At 43.6% G+C, this 21,728-nt stretch overlaps 1 protein-coding gene across 4 annotated transcripts in view; it reads right to left on the bottom strand.

Annotated features, from left to right (window-relative positions):
• The window catches only part of RHOT1 (ras homolog family member T1), a 71,150-nt gene that overhangs the window by 36,855 nt on the left and 12,567 nt on the right, over nt 1–21,728 (bottom strand). For 3 of the 4 annotated variants that reach the window (XM_077923970.1, XM_028711562.2, XM_028711572.2), the window contains exons 7-11: nt 8,643–8,701; nt 6,809–6,890; nt 4,305–4,348; nt 1,832–1,885; nt 892–944 (exon numbers count right to left, since the gene is read on the bottom strand). In XM_077923970.1, the coding sequence (XP_077780096.1) occupies nt 892–944; nt 1,832–1,885; nt 4,305–4,348; nt 6,809–6,890; nt 8,643–8,701 (292 nt within the window). Of the gene's footprint in view, nt 1–891; nt 945–1,831; nt 1,886–4,304; nt 4,349–6,808; nt 6,891–8,642; nt 8,702–19,299; nt 19,571–21,728 lie in introns of those variants that run through there. The other variant, XM_028711579.2, reaches the window with a different exon arrangement.

Below are 21,728 nucleotides of genomic sequence, written 5' to 3'. Positions count from 1 at the left end.
CTACCATCATTATGACTGTCCACTGAACTATTATATAAGCAGGTTTGTGTTTCAATTTGGTAAAAATGAAACAAGTCTGAGTAAAACTGGGTCTTCTTCCAGAGCAAGCATTTGCAAAATTGAAGATTCTGATTTCTCTTGGAAAAATATTTATGACTAGCAAACCAGTTAGCCAATGAAAATTACAATGCCTGCTAAACCTAAGTCATAAAAGACTTCACTTTGAAGTTCTTTACAGCAGGTGGCCTCAAAGCCAAGAGCTCGGTGTGTGTATCAAAAAATGAACTAAGTGCACAATAATTAAAAACAAGGCAGCCTTGAAATTTCAAGTAACCTCTGTACAAATTCATGTACTATACATTCACTAAAGTACCCAGCGTATTAAGCATATTCACAAAGTCTCCCCATATAATGTACAAGCTAATTGGAAAATGTCGTTTTTAAAAGTTTAGGAAACTTAAAAACAGCTTCCTGAAGTGTTTGCCTAAGATATGACCTGATTTAAGTCAAGCAAAGAAAAAATGTTTAGAAGATAATTTGAATTTATCATCAACCTTCTTCTGAAACACAATTGCAATTTCAGCTTCCAACACTATTCTTTAGTTTAACTATTTGGATTTAAATAGTTTAACTATTTGGGTTTAAAGAAATAGTGTTTTGTGAAGCATCTACCGCCCTTAGATAAATAATTGTCAGATCGCTGCAGATCGCCAAAGACTATAAATGTTACGTTCATAACAACAATCGGCCAAATAATAAAAGACAAATACAGTATAAACTCCACATAAAGTAGATCATGAGTGTTTAAGCAGTAAGTGTTCAGGCCTTATTTCATACTGACCAGTCTCAGATTTGCATTTAATCTATTTACATTGTTTTAAACTTATGTACCTGCTGTCTTTGTCTGTTCTTTCATTAATGAGAGGAATCCATCGACTTGTTACCTAAATCAACAAATTAGTGTTAATTAATAATATTAGACTGCGCCGTTATTTACATTCAACCCGAAACAAATGTTTTACCACATTCTTTCTGGATTCAATGAGTATTGGAGCCCCTTGAAAAGACTGGCAGACAAATTCCTCCCAAGAATTGGAATAAAATTTGGGAATCCTGACCCTAAAAAACAGTTTCGAGTTTTTAAGTGGAAAATGCTTTAAAATATTATACAGATGGTATCACACTGCTCTGCAAATGTCAGAAATGTTATCTTCAATATTGCCCAGTTGCTGGAGGGGTTGCAATAAATTTGGTACGTATTATCATTTATGGTAGGAATGCCAGCTGGTGCAAGATTTTTGGAATTTAATTTTGACAGAAATGATAAATACTACTAAAGTTTTCCAGAACTAATACTATGGAAACACCAGAAGAATGGAAAAGCAAGTCAAACAGCATCCCCAACAACCAGAAACTCAAAGAAGCACAGAAACGTAGTTAATCTCCACCCAGAGAAACTTGTGTTTCATTCAGTGCATTTTATCATTATTTCAGTGTTTTGGAAGTTGGGAGTCCTTCCCTTCTAATGCAGAATGTTCATGCAGTCAGGTTACAAAAATGCTAGCTTTTTCTATCCCCCACACTCTTCCTTAAATGTAAGGACAGGAGGAAGAGGCCAATGCACGAAGGCAGTTGTAATGTACTTTGCAAGATTGAAAATGTTGAATTGGGGGGGGAGGGGGATATTTGGCATATGCAGATAAACCACGTCTTGACATTCAAAGCTTTTCCAAATGAGAATCTGGACACCTTAACTATAAACTTGCACATTCAAGGGGTCGGCTACATCATGAACACCAGCTAGAACGCAACAAAAATGCTTTCCTCATACCTTTTCAATTGAATTCTTGTTGTTAACTGCATATACAATGCAGATTACATTCGCCTGGAACAGAGAAGAAATAGCCAGATGAGGACAGTAAGGTTTTCCGAGGTTTTAGGACCTAGAAGAACAAATCTTAGCATACATTACGGGTGGAAATGGTAAAAGCTGTGTAACTGTAAGTAGAGGTTTACTTATGAATATGATTCAGTCAACAACTAAAATCAAGATGACACAAATAGACAATATGCATTTATCTGCATATTGGGCTGTAGTGAACGTTGTGCGAGTTGAAGACCAGTTTGCAAAACCAATCTTTCCTTTCCTGTCCAGTCCCCTGCAATGCCTTATATCCCCAGAAAGTCTTGAGAGAAAGCCAGAGGTAGGGAATCACCCAAGATGAGGTGGAGGAATCTTGCACTCTGTTGCAGCAAGATTATTCTGCGTAAAGTAGGCCAGAAACACCATTAATTGCATTTATATTTTGTTTATAGATCTCAAGCATGTGCTTCCTTAAGTCAGAACAAAAAAAGCTGGTGGGAAGGACTTTTTATTCCACAGGGTTTTGCAAAGATTTATCCAAAAGATGTTCTATGAAGAAGGAGGAAAGTATGTTTTCAGCGCCAGCATCTGGGTTAGCTGCAGTGGCGTAGCGTGGGGGGTGCAGGGGGGGCCGGCCGCACCGGGCGCAACATCGGGAGGGGGGCGCTCGCTGCCTCCAGAGTCGCCGAAGAGCCTCGGGTGCAGGCTGTAGCAGAGCCCCATGTCTCGCGGAACCGACAAGCTGGCACGGAACCGATGAGCTGGCAGCGGCTCTCAGCGGTCCCCGCGCGTCAGGCAACCCCTCCTCACAGCCCCGCCGCCGCCGCTGCAGCTGCTGGGCCATGTTGCATTTTCCTCGCCTCTCTGCCCTCCTCCTCCGGGCAAGCGGCGTTGTTTGGGTGGCAGCGCCAGCGGCAACTCGCCTCAGATCACCTGACACGGACCCGCCGCTGCCGACGTGGCTACCTTACCGTAAATACCCCAGCCCAGGCAGCAGCAAGAAGAAGCTGGCAGCGGCGGCAGGTTAGGGGTTAGGGGGCGCAAATTACTTGCCTTGCCCCGGGTTAGGGGGGCGCAAATTACTTGCCTTGCCCTGGGTTAGGGGGCGCAAATTACTTGCCTTGCCCCGGGTGCTGACAACCCACGCTACGCCACTGGTTAGCTGTGACTAAGAGAAAAGGCTTGCTTCTTATGCCTACTGGTTTGGATCCCACAGAGCAATAGCTCAAGCAGAAGGCAGCCCTAATTGGTGTGTCACAGAATCGTAGAGTTGGAAGGGACCATGAGGGTCATCTTGTCCAGCCCCCTGCAATACAGGAATTCTTTGGCCCAACGTGGGGCTCAAACCCACAAGCCTGAGATTAAGAGTCTCATGCTCTACCCACTGAGCTATATTACACACAATCGTATCCTATGCCACATGGGGTGTGTCCCAAACCTTGGGAGCAATGGTGTGTGCAGGCAGTGAGAAAATTCTGCTCACAGCTCATTGGATCCAAGCCAATATGCTCACGCGGTAAAAAATGGAAAACGCCAAAGATTACTTCTTGCGTGGTTCTGGCTTGTAGGCTGGGAAAGCATTTTTTAAAAAAATAAAAGATAGAGCTTTGAGGACTTGACTTGATCCAACAGCTGGCCTCAATCAAAGCATTTCAGTTTTCAGCCCAGACACAGCCAACATGGTGTTCTCCAGATATTGCTGGAATATAACTCCTGCCAGCCCTAGCTTGTATGGCCAATGTTGTTGGCCATCTTGAAGGCCCCACGTTGGTTACCAATGATCTAACCCAATGGCCGGAGATAGTGAAGGAGAGCATTTTACAGTCTGAGGCAGGGGTCAGCAAACTTTTTCAGCAGGGGCCCGGTCCACTGTCCCTCAGTCCTTGTGGGGGGCCGGACTATATTTTGAAAAAAGAAGAACGAATTCCTATGCCCCACAAATAACCCAGAGATGCATTTTAGATAAAAGCACACATTCTACTCATGTAAAAAACACCAGAAAGACCCCACAAATAACCCAGAGATGCATTTTAAATCAAAGGACACATTCCACTCATGTAAAAACAAGCTGATTCCCGGACAGTCCACGGGCCGGATTTAGAAGGTGATTGGGCCAGATCTGGCCCCCGGGCCTTAGTTTGCCTACCCATGGTCTGAGGGTTTGCAAGGTAACTAGATCATTCTCTGCAGAAATCAACTTGTGCAATCTTATGAACATTACACCACACATATACAAAAAAAACAAAAAAACATCAGTCAGCTGTTATTTTACAGGCTTCACCAATTCCCCACACCTGTGCTCAGAGAGCTATGCCCTTGAATGACTCCAGAACAAATTAAAGCTAGTCTAGACTTTCTTAGGGTGATATAATTCCACCCTGACACTGTTTTACAAGGCATAAAACAAAGCATTTCGGCGCAAAAGGCACATTTGACTCACCTGTGATATTTCATTATGGAGCTGTTCGTCACTTTGTTCGGATTCTGTGTGAAACAAGAGAAGTTTGGTTATTGTTCGTTTGCTCTGTGATGGTGATGATGCAATAAATGAAGTATATGAAAACTGCTAATGAAGTGGATAAGCATTTGCCAACCGGAATCAAGTTTTCAGCTAAAAATACATTCTGTCTAAAGCTGACACATTCACTTTTCTTAAAAAGTTTTATATCGCCTCCAGCAGATACCATCATCTCCTCAGGCCTTCTTTAATCAAAGACCAGGTTTCTTACATTTTTTTTCTTTAGTAGTTTTCACAATGTTTGTGGCTACATTATGCAAGAGGATTTTTTCAGAAAGCAACAGCAATTTTACTACTGTTTTCCAACACAGCCATCAACATATGTGAATTTACGACAGTTTTACTATTTAAAATGTGCATGTTTTATCTCACAAGTTCATTGCACTGGTAAAATAAAGACTTGGGTGCACTCTTCCTGCATGGTTTCGTCCAAAAACGTGGAAATATCCTTGGCTACATGCTCTTTAGCCTTCAGCTCCCAAGGGAAATCACATGGAAGTGGAAAATAATTTAGATGAGAATGAAAAGTATATACTGTCATTAGGAAAGAATGTCACAGAGAAAAGAATTCTTGCAGCACAGTCTCCAAAGCAGTTTCTAAGATGTCTTTTCCTGAATGCCATCTTAAGAGCAATGCTGATACAGATGGGGAAGAATCGCCTGTTTTTCTCACACTGGCAAGAGCCAGTGTGGTGTAGTGGTTAAGAGCGGTAGTCTCGTAATCTGGGGAACCGGGTTCGAGTCTCCACTCCTCCACATGCAGCTGCTGGGTGACCTTGGGCCAGTCACACTTCTCTGAAGTCTCTCAGCCCCACTCACCTCACAGAGTATTTGTTGTGGGGGAGGAAGGGAAAGGAGATGGTTAGCCGCTTTGAGACTCCTTAAAAAGGGAGTGAAAGGCGGGATATCAAATCCAAACTCTTCTTCTTCTTCTTCTTGCTTGAACAAGGCACTGAGTTTTGGAAATGAAGTGTACAGTGGAACCTCGGGTTGCGGACATAATCTGTGACAGAGGCACGTCCGCAACCCGCAGCATTCACATCCTGAAGCGCCGCGTCTGCACCAGTGCGATTTGGGGCTTCTACGCATGCACAAAGTACAATTTAGCGCTTCTGCACATGCGGCGAAACCCGGAAGTAACCTGTTCCAGTACTTCCGGGTTTCCCGCGGTCCGCAACCCGAAAACACATAACCTGAAGCGTTCGTAACACGAGGTATGACCGTATAGGAAAGACAACCGAAAACTTTACAAGTTCAAGAAAACTGTCAGGCAAAAGCTCTGTTTGCATGGTTAACTGGAACAAGTTTGGGAACTGGGATTTGCAAAGCCATAGCTTTAAGGCATCTCAGTTAGTCCTACACAATCCTGGCTAGGCTGTAAGCCTCACACTGGGGCCCCAAGTACTGCTGCGGGTGGTGACACAGAAACTTGTGATTATCTATAGCAGGGCTATACCTTTAAAACTAGCTAACCACAGTGCTTGAGAACACTTTCGCATTTAGCCAGATAATGAATTTTAACTATAGCCAAAAAGTTATTCCATTCCATTTACTTATATATACCTGGCCCTCCTTGACAACAAGGGAGAGCGTTAAGCTAGTCCTTGATTCACAGGATGGTACTCTGTATGTGCACCTCAACTTTCATTCTGATGTTTCCATGGAGGGATCATGCTGCTTTGAATTTTGCATCAACCTCCACACTTTTCAGAACCTGATAAATTTCATTCTTGTCCATCTCTATTCAATAGTTACTGGAGTACAAATGATCCTACAAATGGAATGCCAAAACACTTAAGCTAAACGCAATCTTCCTGCCCAAGATCTTCCATCTCAACTACCGCATGACTACAGGCAGCTTCCAAAGAGCACAAACCATATTTCAGGGTATCTAAGCAGCTACTTCCATTTATGTAACAACAACAAGAAGAAGAAGAATTTTTGAACTGTCTTCCAAACACATTTCAAAGAGATTTATAAAAACAGCTAAGAGAGTTTTAAAACCAGTAAAAAACACAACTAAATATGGGTTTAATAACAATACAAAATGTACACCTAAGCCAGGTATTTTTTCATACATCTGAATAAAGGCCTTTTAGCCCCTGGCTAAAACATTGAGCATTTTCCATCTGTTGGGTTATATGGGTGTTAATAAGGAAAAAAGTGATGTTTGCGGGGATCATGGGAGTGTTTGGGATATTAGTTTATCAGTGGAAGGATGCATGAACTATAGAGGCAGGGAGCCTATGTCCTATTTTATGTGTTGATAGGCAGAGGAAGTTTCTTGGTTCTTTAGTTCTCTGTCTTGTAAATGTACTTTTCACCATCTTCCTTTATAGTGTCAGTCAATTATATTGTGATCTCTCTCTCTCCCCCCTCCACCAGCTTTTTATTTTATAAATCTGTTAAATCATCAGATCCATTACCTGAATAATCCACTATATGGGTTGGCACTCTCTCTGGGGTAACATCAGCTGGAATGGTGATTTCTTCTGCTCGTGGAGGAACCTGCATTTGCGAAAAAGAAGCATTATTGAAACTAGCCCAAATGCCAAAGAAAACTTGATAAATACAATCAGAAACCTTTGAAGCAAACGGAAATTTAGCTAACATATTTCAGATCCTTAACACTTGCATGGTTTTACGGCCTCCATTAAGGAAATTCCAAGAACTTGCATATTTTGCCAAAGCCAGGTTTTGAAATTGAACACTTTGTAATGAATAGTCCAATATATTTTAAATTCATTTCATGGTTTCTACACATAAACTTCAGCTATGAATCAGTTTGAAGTATTTTTGCTATGTATCTCCCTGATCAATGAATGTCAAGATAATGAAATCCCACTAAATATTTAGCATATTGGCTGTTTTCCTCAATAGTCTGGAATGAGCAACAGGATGGATCACAACAATGCTATTCTCAGACCAGTCAGTGACTCTTCCAAGTCTTTCACCGCCTCTATATCACCATGGAATTTATTATTTACAGAATTTATATACTGCCCTTCTTTTGAAGAAATCTCAGGGTGCCGTACAAGAAAATATCAGAACAAAAACACATTAAAACAGCAAAGTATGATACATATTTTTTTAACCAAATTACAGCAGCAACCCCCATCCATGATAGCAAAAACCAGTCAATAAAAGTCATCACTAAAAGCTGGGTAGTGAAAGTTCAGCAAATGCTTGGGTGAACTGGCGCTCATTCAACCCAGCATGCTGACAGATTTTATCCTAATGGGAATTATACTAGTATCACCGTGCAGGCTGGTGAATGAAATCGATTGCCAAACCCAGCAGACAAATGATCAACTTGAAATGCACAAAACAGTAGCAGTGCACCCTAATGGCATAAAGTCCTTTGCATTTTATTTTGTTTTGTGTTTGCAAACATCCTTCCGACAGCTACAGATCTTTATTAAAACATATTTTAATACCTATGTTAGAGTTTTAGGTGTTTGCAGAGGAGAGAGAAGAAAAGCAGAGTTGGGTCTGGGTATCTGACTGACTAACAGAGCTTGTGGAAGCTGACATTTTTGCCCCATCCTCAGAGCTCCCCAAACAACCTTCCCCTTGTGACTGGGAAGGGCTGCAGCACAGAGGGAGATGGCAAAAAAAGGAAGCGAAGGCTGTTCACATCATCATCCGTGAGTGGAACTGAAGGTGTCTCTGCTTCGTTTTCTGCCACCTGCCCCTTACCTGTTCAGTCTTCCATGCCAACTCCCCCCTCATCAACAAAGTTCATCTGCCCCTTGGGGGAAATGTCAGCTTCTGCCACAACTGCGTTGTGTGGGCAGATCTCCAGATTCAATCCTTCAGATTCCATAAAAACAATACAGTGGTACCTCGGGTTAAGTACTTAATTCGTTCTGGAGGTCTGTTCTTTACCTGAAACTGTTCTTAACCTGAAGCACCACTTTAGCTAATGGGGCCTCCCACTGCTGCCGCACCGCCAGAGCACGATTTCTGTTCTCATCCTGAAGCAAAGTTCTTAACCTGAAACACTATTTCTGGGTTAGCAGAGTCTGTAACCTGAAGCATGTGTAAACTGAAGCGTATATAACCCGAGGTACCACTGTAACTGCATAATGCATTGTTTGATTTTATGATTTTTCTACTTCTTTTATGGGACTTAAAAAAAGAACCCCTTTTCCTAATGGAATTATTGATTATCATGCAAACTGTTCATGAAACTGCAAAATGCCCGAAGGATGCTGTTGCTCGGGAAATACAGAGATACCTAAAATAAATACATCTTACCTCTTCGGGAAATTCTTCACTGACAAGAGACATAATAAGTGACGTCTTCCCAACTCTGGCTGTGAAATTTGAACACACACAAATTAGCAGAGGATTTCCACAACCACACATCTTATTTTGGCAGAAGGCCAGAGTGACACGAAGTTTTATTTGAACGGACCAACAACAAATCTGTAGTGTAGACGAGCCCTGCTTGAAGAAAAGATTCTTCTTCTTTTTAAGTGACAGATACAAAAATAAAATGAACAAGGGGCATGGATGATTTTTAGGTGCCTTAGCACAATTCACATAAACAGAGCATCACATGGGAAAGAAAGAAACATTCCTGCTTGAGTATAAAACAAACACTACTCTGTCAAGAACAAAACCCTCGCATTCCCTGAGTTCTGAGTTTAATTTAACAATTGACAAATTAAGAGTTTGTCTTACTGAGTGACTATTTTGAAGTCTACTTGGCTTCAGGGATAGTGACCAGCCCTGTCTTCAGGTTTGCAGAAGTTAAATTTTGCCTGCTTCAACACTAGAGAATGGAGTAAATGGCTTTTCAACGAAGGGCAAATTATTATATTTTGGTGCAAAGTTAAACTTTAACAATAAGCAGAACCAAATCTGAACAAATCCTGTGAGAAATACACCAGAGTAAGCATGCAGAATTTTGACTCTTTTTAGAACGTGACAGTAAGGCAGATACTTGGAAAGCCCTTGAGATGTCACAATGCACATTTCAAGGCAAAGACTTCCACACAACCAGGACAGGATGAGTCCCAGTTTCTGGATGTCTAACAGGGCTGTGAACAAAACTGGTTCTGTAGCATTTTGCACAAGCAGAGAAAGGGCAAAATGTGGCTTGGGTGCAGAATTCAGCTTTCTCAGCATCTCAATCTTCATTTGATGAAATGGCGGAGTGTGGGGGGGGGGGGAGACAACTTGTATTTTAGTCTTTGAGTTTTCAAGATAAGCTTGAAAGTATGTGGATACCACCTGACGAAGTCTCAGAAGGCAAAGGGGTTCTAAAATACGCTTTCCAGTGGTGGGGCTTCAATGCCCTGGACAGCTCATTCTTTCTCCAGCTAAAAGCAGAGGTATTAATTGAAAATTGAAAATTAAGAATCATGCTAACCAAGGCATTGTGCAGCTTGCATAATTTGCACAATCCAAACAAGTAACAGAATTCAGATTTCTTGGTGTATTACAGGCATACCTCATGTTGCGTTAGGTTCAGGCTGCTTCTTTTCGGCATGCGAGCGTGGCAAACCCGGAAGTCTATACTTCCGGGTTTCGCCGCATGTGCAGAAGCGTTCTGTGCGCTTCGCGCATGCACAGAAGCACCGCTCTAGTTGCGGACTTTTTGGGGTGTGAACGGCACCCCGGAACGGAGCGTGTTGGCAACTAGAGGTACCACTGTATTATTAGTTTTTGTTCTAAGTGTAGGATAGTTAGAAGGCACAGACAACTCCATGGCCCATTTGACCTTTATATGATTTCTATAAAGGTACCCCTGCCCAAAGGCCAGTCGTGTCCGACTCTAGGGTTGTGCGCCCATCTCACTTAAGAGGCCGGGGGCCAGCGCTGTCCGCAGACACTTCCGGGTCACTTGGCCAGCGTGACAAGCTGCATCTGGTGATCCAGCGCAGCACACGGAAACACCGTTTACCTTCCCGCTAGTAAGCGGTTCCTATTTATCTACTTGCACCCGGGGGTGCTTTCGAACTGCTAGGTTGGCAGGCGCTGGGACTGAGCAACGGGAGCGCACCCTGCCGCGGGGATTCGAACCGCCAACCTGACGATCGGCAAGTCCTAGGCGCTGAGGTTTTACCCACAGTGCCACCCGCGTCCCAATGATTTCTATACTTTTAACTTAATCTTAATTTTTAAGACAACAAATATTTGGAGCTTCATAATACTTTTGGGTGGCACTGTGGGTTAAACCACAGAGCCTAGGGCTTTGCTGATCGGAAGGTGGGCAGTTCAAATCCCCGCAACGGGGTGAGCTCCCTTTGCTCGGTCCCTGCTCCTGCCAACCTAGAAGTTTGAAAGCACATCAAAGTGCAAGTAGATAAATAGGTACCACTCCGGTGGGAAGGTAAACAGCATTTCCGTGCGCTGCTCTGGTTCGCCAGAAGTGGCTTAATCATGCTGGCCACATGACCCAGAAGCTGTACGCCAGCTCCCTCGGTCAATAAAATGAGATGATCGCTGCAACCCCAGTGTCGCCCGCGACTGGACCTAATGGTCAGGGGTCCCTTTACCTTTAATACTTTTGGGAGTAATATCTTTGTACAGTATGGACTGTCTCCTCTAAAGAATCTTGTGCAATTCTTCTCTGTTACCAACATTTATCCTCTCTGTGTGATATTTGGCCAGAAGACTACAGCACGTGCCTCTCAGCTGATGCTGCCTTTCAAGTTTAAATAAAAGTTTCTTTCAGCAAAATCTTCACAATGAATTTTGGCATCAATTACATTATGTTTTGGGATTGGCTAGGATCACAGTATCAGGGATAGTTAGGTAGTTAATTATATCCTGGCCCAAAGTACTATTGAACCAAGTGTTAGGTTACAAAAATCACCACGAAATCAACTCACAGTAATTCATTAAGTTTTCAATATAGAATTATGAAAATCCAACAACACAGAGATTTGCCTGAAACCTCCCATTCCAGCTGTCCTTACTGCTGGCAAATGCAGTGCTATGCCTTTGAGGCATCTTCTCCTCCATTGTTTCACAGCAGGGATGGGAAACCTGTGTTGGACTCCATCAGCCCCACCCCCAGCAAGCCCACTAGTCAGGGATGATGGGAGTTGTAGTCCAACAATATTTGGAGGCTTACAAATTCCACATCCCTTCTTTAAAGGCATTACTCTGCCTCCAACCCTGTTCACACAGCTTTTACCACCTCGGGTCTCCAATAAAGATCTGCCCTGCTGCTTCTTAAACATTTCTACCCCCCTTTCCTAAAATCTGATCCTCTCTCACTTAAGGCATGGGGAATGCCCCTGCTTCTCACACTACTGCCTAATCCGCTCTCCTTCCTTCAGCAATGTCAGTCTCCTTCAGAGCTACAGCTTCTCAAATTTCTTTCAATTATATTCCTAGACACCCATTAGGACCCAGCCCTTAGATCCCCAGACAAGTAAGGCAGCTAGCTTCTCAAGTACTTATTCAGTCAGGTCAGCACATTATTCTTATCAGAAACACTATGAGGACGAGTAGATTTTGTGCCTGGCCTAGGAAATGTGCCATGTTTCTGGAACACATTTGATTTGATCCATGTTTTAATAAGGATGCTATAATAAAAAGGCTGCATTAATTTTTAAAAAAAGTGAAGTAGCACAGAAAAATGGTAGACTATCGGAAAAAAAGAAAGGTCAGCTTTAAATCTGCAAACGTGAACTATAATAGGTCGGGAATAGAGAGCTTTCTTCACAAATCCGTAGTTCCTTATTTCGAACAAGGAGCAACAGAGACTGTACATAACAAGCAGTGTCAGCAACCCAGATATATGAGCTAAGGGCCAAATGGTTCCTTAAGCCAGGGTTACAGTTGCCAAAACAGAACACCTAGTTGCCATTTAGGGGCTAGATGCCTCGAAAGTTGCATTTTTCAATATGGCTTTTTGGTTCTTGAAATTAATTCTGATTGTGCAGATAAAATATAACGTACAGGATGTGTTGCTAGTGTGTGAAAACAGTCCAGATCCAAGGTTCCCCAGGCATGCATCTTCACTTGGTTGCAAAGTGGCAGATAGTCAGGTGTAAAATATGCCTGGCCTATTTTGAACGCTGGTAAAAAGACTTGCAGAGACGTGGGTGGCGCTGTGGGTTAAACCACTGAGCCTAGGACTTGCCAATCAGAAGGCGATTCGAATCCCCGCGATGGGGTGAGCTCCCGTTGCTCGGTCCCTGCTCCTGCCAACCTAGCAGTTCGAAACCACATCAAAGTGCAAGTAGATAAATAGGTACCGCTCCGGCGAGAAGGTAAACGGCGTTTCCGTGCGCTGCTCTGGTTCGCCAGAAGCGGCTTAGTCATGCTGGCCACATGACCCGGAAGCTGTACGCCTGCTCCCTCGGCCAGTAAAGCGAGATGAACGCCGCAACCCCAGAGTCGGCCACGACTGGACCTAACCGTCAGGGGTCCCTTTACCTTTTAACAATACTTGCAGGATGAGGTCTTCAGCTAAACTTTTACTACTCCCTTTTTGGGCCCAGCTCCCTTTATATTGGTAGAATTTACTGTTTCTATAAATGCTATTTCAACAAAATCCAGCAACGTGCAAAAGTTAAGCAAATGCAGCATGTAGTCATGAAGCCTCGGTGCGAATTTTATGGAGTTCACCAACAATGCTATGCGTCACAGCTGCAAAAATAAACTCAGCCTCAACTATGGCTATTAGAGAATACTGGAAAAGTAGGAAAACCACCAGGATACGAAATAATATGTACACTTAGGCCAAGTGCACAAGAGTCTACCAGATGGGAGTTGGCCACAGAAGCCTCTGTTTTATGTAGAAAGCCTCTAGGCTCTCACACACAGACCCCCAAAGACCAAATTTAACCCCCTCCAGTCATGATCTTGCAAACGTGAAGGGCAGAAGGGTACAGAGTGAGATGTGCTTCAGTAGCGGAAAGAAGGCAACTGAATGGCTCCCCACCCCACCCCACCAAAAATGTTTTAGCTGTTCTGCCCAAAAGGTGTTCAGGTGTTCAAGATGATTTACAGTGGTGCCTCGCAAGACGAAAAGAATCCGTTCCAAGCCCATTAACTGGCTTAGCGGATCAGCTGATAAGCGGCTTAGCGATCAGCTGTTAAGCGGCTTAGCGGATCAGCTGATAAGTGGCTTAGCGGCTTGGGAAAAAGGGGGGAAAGGAAAAAAAACCCTGCAGGAACTCGCAAGACATTTTCGTCTTGCGAAGCAAGGCCATAGGAAATTCGTTTTGCGAAGCACCTCCAATCCAAAACGGAAAACCCTTTTGTCTAGCGGGTTTTCCGTCTTGCGAGGCATTCGTCTTGCGGGGCACCACTGTACAAGCAGTACTTAACAAGACTTCTGCAATTCTAACTGTTGTCCCCCCCCCAAATGATTTTTTACACAAAACCTGTTGCTGCTGAAGGGGGGGGTCTCTTGCTGTTTGTTTTCTCAAAAGCAGACTCATATAGGACATTATCCCCTGTGTAGAAAGTGCTTCTTTAGCCTTTATGCCGGATTTGGAGAAGGTTTAAGCGCTTGCAACATTAGGCAAACGCAGTTTGTCTATGTTGCATAATGCATCATTTTTTATTTGGTTCAGAATGCTTCCCTGTGGTTTTGGGGAAATGAGGGAGAGGATGAAAGCACAGCAAGGGATAATCGAGGCAATCCTCCTATGCTGATATATGCCACCAGTTTTAATTCAGGTGATCTTTTATGGCTGTTACTTTGGGACACTTTTGTCTGACACATGAAGAGCTCCAGTACTACTTCTTAAACCTGGACTGAGAATTTGCATGTTTGATTCTATTTTAACTCTGGGGCAACAGCTTTATATATACCAATTAGTGTTACACCTCAGAGCTTCATGGCCGTGTGCTATTTAACCTACTTTCCCTGTTTTCATGTACGGCAGAGAGGCCTGTTCCATCACGCCACTTAAAATAGCATTCTGGAGTTTTCCTGCAAATCACTGAAGTTTAATGACCATCTTGTTCTCCCTTCCCCCGCCAAAACAAAGACTTTATCACCAAAAAAGAAGTAGGAGAAGGTCCCTGAAGTGAAAATATGGTGTAGGTCAGGGGGCCTGAATTCATTTGAGTATTCAGACAGAGGTTTCTCTCCTTAGGACAGGTTACAGAGATGTGAGGCAAGGATTGTTTTTTAAAGGTTTAGTATTAAAACAGGAATAAGTTCCTGAAAAATCATATGTGTTGTAGACAGACAGCACCACCCACAGCAACCCCATAACTGCTCCTATCTGTAATGCACTGCGGGTGAATACAGGGCCAATACTGGCTGAACACCATGGAAGTTATATGCTATGCAAGGGTCCGATGTGCTGAAAGTGCATATGATCCGTCCAGAGAGCTATCTGCAGAATTCTCACTTGTGACTTCACAGGATGAATGTGATGGAAAACTGCTACTATCTTAACAGGAGATTCAAAATGATTTTTAATATATGGCACCTTTGTTCGGACCTCTAAAAAGGGTCACCCTACTGCTAGAAATAATCACACTATTCATTTTGTATTTGATTGCCAAAACTGTTGCAGTAGGATGTTAAAACTCCTTACAATGAGTAGCTAAGAGTTGGGCAAGTTCCTCTTGATGTCAGTTTTGTATAAATAATAGTAGTAAGGTAAAGGTAAAGGTACCCCTGCCCGTACGGGCCAGTTGTGCGCTCATCTCACTCTAGAGGCTGGGAGCCAGCGCTGTCCGCAGACACTTCCGGGTCACGTGGCCAGCGTGACAAGCTGCATCTGGCGAGCCAGCGCAGCACACGGAACGCCGTTTACCTTCCCGCTAGTAAGCGGTCCCTATTTATCTACTTGCACCCGGGGATGCTTTCGAACTGCTAGGTTGGCAGGTGCTGGGACCGAACGACGGGAGCGCACCCCGCCGCGGGGATTCGAACCGCCGACCATGCGATCAGCAAGTCCTAGGCACTGAGGTTTTACCCACAGCGCCACCCGCGTCCCATTAATAATAGTAGTAGTAGTAATTATTATTATTATTATTATTAATACCCCACCCATCTGGCTGGGTTTCCCCAGCCACTCTGGGCAGCTCCCAACAGAATATTAAGAACACAATAAAACATCAGACATTAGAAACTACCCATCTTTAACAGTTCATACATACTCCTACTTATTTCAATCACAACACACAAAAAAAGGTTTCCCTGCAAATCTGGATTAGTAATATAGCTGAATACCTCAATTTCAGTAATAATCATCATAATTTTATTGTTTTTACCCCTCCCATCTGACTGGGTTGCCCAAGCCACTCTGGGCAGCTTCCAACAAATCTAAAACCATAATAAAACAACAAACATTAAAAACTTCTCTATCCAGGAAACAGTAATAGTGAAATAAAGAATTATTCGGCTTAATACCACACACAACCAGTAAATCTCAGTTCCTTTTCCATTTCAAAATCCCGTTGCCTTTAAACTAAGTAAAGTTATCCCATAACTGTCTGCCATAAACACCAGGGATTGAATCCAATGGTGCCTTTAGGGGGTGGAACAGACTCTGGCTCACCCCGCTTTCCTCTCTTCCGCACTGCAATCTTAAAATCTTTTCTGGAGGGTTGTGAGCTACTGCCTCCCGCCCACTGCAGATTCTTTGAAATGAAACTGTACATTAAAGCCTCACTTAGAGAAAGGTTGCTTGTACATTTATATGAAGGCAAGTTTATTTGTTCAAAACTTTTAACTAGCTACAACTGCACTGAAATTGGGGGGGAAACTGTTTTCTAGACGGAAGGGTATCGTAATGCCGTTCTCAAGATACATAATACACACACTTTTTGGCAAGGCAGACTTTAATCCTCAAGCAAAAACCAAAGAGCAGCTGTAAGAAAATAATATGATGCCTGGTTTGACTGCATCCAAAAGTGAGCACATAGACTCATTACATCTGTACAATGATGCCAGAACTCATTTAAAGTAAACGTCATGTTCTACATAAAGAAGCATATAGTTTAATAATAATAACTGGAACACACCCACAGCCCTTTCACAATCTTAAAACGCCAACTATCTTCAGCTGACTGGGCTCTACATCTCTGCTTCTACTGGTCAAGAAGCAGTGCAAGATTATTTTGAGCTATATTTACATTTTTATCTTAAGTCTGCAGAATAGGGTGCAATATGAATTCAAATACAGTGGTACCTCGCAAGACGAATGCCTCGCAAGACGGAAAACTCGCAACACGAAAGGGTTTTTGTTTTTTGAGCTGCTTCACAAGACGATTTCCCCTATGGGCTTGCTTCGCAAGACGGAAACGTCTTGCAAGTTTGTTTCCTTTTTCTTAACACCGTTAATACAGTTGCGACTTGACTTCGAGGAGCAACTCATAGCACGCGGTGTGGTAGCCTTTTTTGAAGTTTTTGAAGACTTTGGTGATTTTTGAAGCTTTTCCAAAACTTTTCCGACACTGTGCTTCGCAAGACGAAAAAAATCGCAAGACGACAAAACTCGCGGAACGAATTAATTTCGTCTTGCGAGGCACCACTGTAAATATCCAGCAAGACAACTCAGAATCTCAGTTATCTTCAGTATGAGTACAGATTGTTGCCATTAAAAATGAAAAAATGAAAAAATAATAATTTAAAGTTATATTTAAATGCGGTGTGGGCATATGGAGAGCTGGGGGAAAGAGGTAGAATGTACTGCATGCCATACATATTATTCAAAAGGGGGAAACCATATCAAAAGATATACCTGCTTATTGCAGAAGTGCAAGTTTTGACTTTTCCATGGTACAACTTAACGTGTTATGGAAATCTAGCATAACTGGAATCCACAGCAGAACATCAAAGTGAGTGTGTATACTGCAGGCCATTACATATCTACAAATCCCACGCATGATCACAGTAGGAGAGCTCTAAGGAGCACTCCAAACTTTACAATTCAAGAATAATTCTACAAATAACAATGCAATTTGAAGGCAATACTGCCTGATATTAGTCCCTCAAATCAAATTTCAGGAATGAATTCACAATCAAAGGCAATACACCCACCCACACCCTGGACTCATTAATACACAGAACAATGCCAGACATGTTTATTTCCTGGAAAACATGCAGAGGATTGTAGTCAAAGTCCTATATAGTTGTGCCATTTTTTACTTTCCCAGTATCCTTCACAAATTAGCACAAAAAGCAACAAATTAAAATAGTACACTAGTCAGGAAACCCTTGCATTAAGGGAAAGTTGCATTAGGTAGTAGCTGTTTAGCCTACGGACTGGTTAGGCTGCCTGTTTATCTTACACAGCTTCACAAGAATACATTCTTTGCAGATAACGTATTTTTTATCACAGGAAAACATGACTTTATTTGCATACATTTGTGGAACTGCTTTAAAAGTAAATCAATCACAAATTTTCAAGACAGCTGTTAAGCAGAAGGGATACTCATAACAGACTGCCACTTTCAAACAAACTTTATAACCATCTGCATTTTGATTCAGCATGAGTCAGTAATGTGTCAGGTAGAAATCACAGACTGAGCTAAGGCTAAGTTTAAATAACGAATGAAAGACTATCTATAGCAATATTTCCCAGTGTGAGACAGCTGACCTATTGGAGAGGAAACTTGAAGAATATTGTGAAGAATTACTGCTGTCAGACTTCCTCACAAGGAGACACTACTGACTGAAGATGTTTGGTCTGACAGCAAGAATTTGAAGACAGAAGCAGCGCTGGAATACACAAATAAATACAATGCCCAACCACACCAAAGTAAAAATTGAAACACTAGTCTCCCCCTGCCCCAGCGGGTAGCACAGATTGTAAAAGGGTTACTTCACTTCCCAACCACTTAGGAACATAGGAAGCTTCCCTGTACAGATTCAAGCCATTGGTCCACCTAGGTCAGGAGCAGGAAGGTGGGTGAGGGGATGTTGCTGAACTACAACTCTCATCAGCCCTAGCAACAATGGCAAATGGCAAGGGATGATGGGAGTTGTAGTTCAGCAATATCTGGAGGGCTAAAGACTCTCCACACCTGGTCTACATCATGCAGGGGCCTCTCCCAGCAGTACCAGAAGACACTGGGAGTTGAACCTGCAATCTTCTGTGTGCAAAACAGCTGTGCTAAGGCCTTGGAAATTCCAAAAAGAATGAACCACCAAAAAAAAAAGTTAGAAAATGATTCCCTAACTTCCTAAATAAAAGCAACTGTTTTATTTACCTCTCCTTCCAGGATTTATGTTGGGGGGGGGCAGGACACCCACCTGTCATCCTCCTCTGTCTGGCTCTGACTAACACATTCGGAATGAAACATCTCAACAGCAGTTGTTTAAAATTTTCTTCCGACCCCAAGCACTCAGAAAAACCCGCCAACATCTTTCTACGGTTCCTACTTTTGGTTAAGTATTTTATTCACTTATTTACTTGATTTAGCGGGGCGCCGGCTGTGCCCATGTTCCTTATGTGCCACCCACTTTTTGCCCTGTTCCTCATCCATCATTCCCACCCCACCCCCACTGCCCATTTGACCAGCCTCTCCTCATCCTGTCCTTGCCCGTGTCCTGCAAAACTTTCTTTTTTTGCATCTTCAGCCTCCCCCCTTCGTGCTCTTTCCAATCCACCTCCCGTCCTCTTTTAGATATCCCCACGCACCCCAAACACACACACACACACACACACACACACACACACACACACATCCCTGTTTGTCCCAGGCGCCTGTTTTCCTGGACTCCCTTTTAAGTGAGCCCAGGTAAGCCTTTCCCTTGCCCAGAAAGACAGAAAAATCTCCCATAAAAACGATTTTTGGGAAAATAAAAAAAGCCACGTGCGCCCCAAACTCCCTCCCTCCTTCGCCCCCTCCCCCCCCCCAGCATCCCCCTCCCCGTTTATCTGGCCATGGGGGGGGAGCGGCCGTTGACCTCCGCCCCTCCCCCCTCGCGCCCCCTCCCCTCACAGCCTTGACCTTCCCTCTCCCCTCAACTCACGTTCTCCCACCAGCAGGATCCTCACGTCCTTCTTCATCGCCCCGCTCCTCTCTCTCTCTCCCGCCGGGCCCTCGCAAGCCGGGGGCCCCGCTCACATGAGGGCGAAGGGAGGGGAAGGGAAAGGCGGAGAGCCCCGCGGCCTGCTGAAACCTCCCGCCCTCTCTCGCCTCAGCCAGCAACCGGCTCCTCGTTGACTCCGCCGCCCCGCTCGCAACCTTCTCCCCCCCCCTCCGCGGCCCATAGAGATGGGGAGGGGCGGCGGCGGCCGGGCTAGAGTGACAGGGCGTAGGGGAGGAAAAGGGGGCCGAGCTTCCGGTGGCCGCCGTTGGAGGCCGCCGCAATGCCTCGGCCGAGCCGCCGCTCTAGCCAATGCCGAGCTCTATGGTGAAAGGCCTTGTGCAGTAGGTTGCCGTCGGACGCCTTCAAGTCTATGAGCCTAGAGCGGCGGTACCCCGCTTCGTTTTCGCGTCGGAAATGGAAATGAATTCAGCGCGGGAAGCTGCGCCCAAAGGGTTACGGGCGCGAGGGGATTAAAGGGGCGCTTCCGGTTGTCAGTTGAACGAGCGAGGTAACCCGTGCGAAGAAATAGGAAGGGGCGCCATTGAGATTTGGATGTGGAACGGCTTCCTAGCCTGCAATATTCTTCTTACAGAGAAACACAAAGGCTGAATTAAGAGGGTCACTCACACACACCTTCCTCCAGTTTTCCAGTGCCTTTTTTCTAAAAATGTTTAGGGGTACTCTCATTTTGACTCAAGAAAATCACCATTTTACATTTCAAATTGGGGAAATAAATACAGTAAATTGACAAAAGTACAAAGATTCACAAAATGTTTAGGGGTATGTGTACTCCTGTGTCCCCCCAGAAAAAAGCACTGCAGTTTTCTATCTGTCTATCTATTCATTCATTCATTCATTCATTCATTCATTCATTCCCTGTGTGCTGTTAACTTGGAAATGTGCTGTCTCATAGAATCACAGAACTGTAAAATTTGAAAGGGAACACGAGGGTCATCTAGTCCAACCCCCTGCAATGGAAGAATCTTTTTGGCCAACGTCAGGCTAGAACCCACAACCCTGGGAGAGACAGAGAGAGACGACATGAAATACAGGACAAAACTGTCAATACAGGATGTAGCATTTTACATTGAAATAAGGGACAACTCTGTACTGTATTATACAGGACAGGTGGCAGCCCTACTTCTGACCAACGTCGGGGCTTGAACCCACAACCCAGAGATAAGAGTCTCATGCTCTACCTAATGGGCTGTGCTTCAGCCCTGTTGTGTTCAATATGATGCACTTTGGTTGTTTCCCAATGCACTCTCCACAACAGTTATGGCCAAACTTGGCCCTCCAGCTGTTTTGGGACTACAATTCCCATCATCCCTGACCACTGGTCCTTTTAGCTAGGGATGATGGGAGTTGTAGTCCCAAAACAGCTGGAGGGCCAAGTTTGGCCATCACTGCTTCACAACAAGTATTTGTATGGTTGTTTTAAGAGATACAGCACAGAGCAAAGCTGGTGGGGTGCCATCATCCAAACAGAAATGGTTTATAGAAACAGCACAAGGGAAAGTCTTGTGTGCTAAAAAATAAAGCCATTTTATTAGAGAATTTTAGAAAGTTATTTTGGATGCCTCGTGTTTCACAATTTTAATTGTAAAATTCTACAAAACAGCCAGCGAACATAAAAAAGCAGAATGATATGTTAAAAAAAACCCAAACATTAATATTCCTTCATTTATTCTTGACCCACATTCTAGACTTTATCATCTCTACAAAGTGTGTCTGAACCCTGCAAAGTTCTTACTATCCTCCTGCAAATGTAAACTATAAAAAAGTGAACATAAGATTGCAAAGGAGGTCAGCCTCAAGAATTTTGTTAAATTGGCTTTATGTTTATCATTTGTAGAGCTACGACTCTTGGAATTATAAAGTAAAAAGCAGCATCAAAAGATATATTCTAAAAACCTCCAAGAGGTCACACAAAGTTGCTTTGGCATTTCGCTTTTCTTGATAAATCTCAGGACTTTTAGAAGACACCTGAAGGTTGCCCTGTATATGGAAGTTTTTAATGTTTGACATTTTATTGTGTTTTTAATATACTGTTGGGAGCCACCCATAGTGGTTGGCTGGTGCAACCCAGTCAAATGGATGGCTAATAATAATAATAATAATAATAATAATAATAATGCAGTCTTTTATGCCCTCCAGATGTTTTGGACTACAACTCCCATCAGCAGCATATGGAGGGCAATAAGTTGGTGTAGTTTGCCTTAGGCACTGACCATTAGACCCCTAATTCCTTGTGCTATTTGATCAGCTCCCTAGCATAACTTTTGTGCAGACCAGAGGTGAGGAACCTGTGGCCCTCCGAAGATTGTCGGATGACAATTCCCACCATCCCTGACCGTATGGCATGCTGG

This window comes from Podarcis muralis, chromosome 2 (assembly GCF_964188315.1).
Source record: "Podarcis muralis chromosome 2, rPodMur119.hap1.1, whole genome shotgun sequence".
In the NCBI taxonomy this organism is placed as follows: Eukaryota; Metazoa; Chordata; class Lepidosauria; order Squamata; family Lacertidae; genus Podarcis; species Podarcis muralis.
The sequence above is the reverse complement of the archived record's forward strand: the minus strand, read 5'-3'. Positions and strand labels throughout refer to the sequence as shown.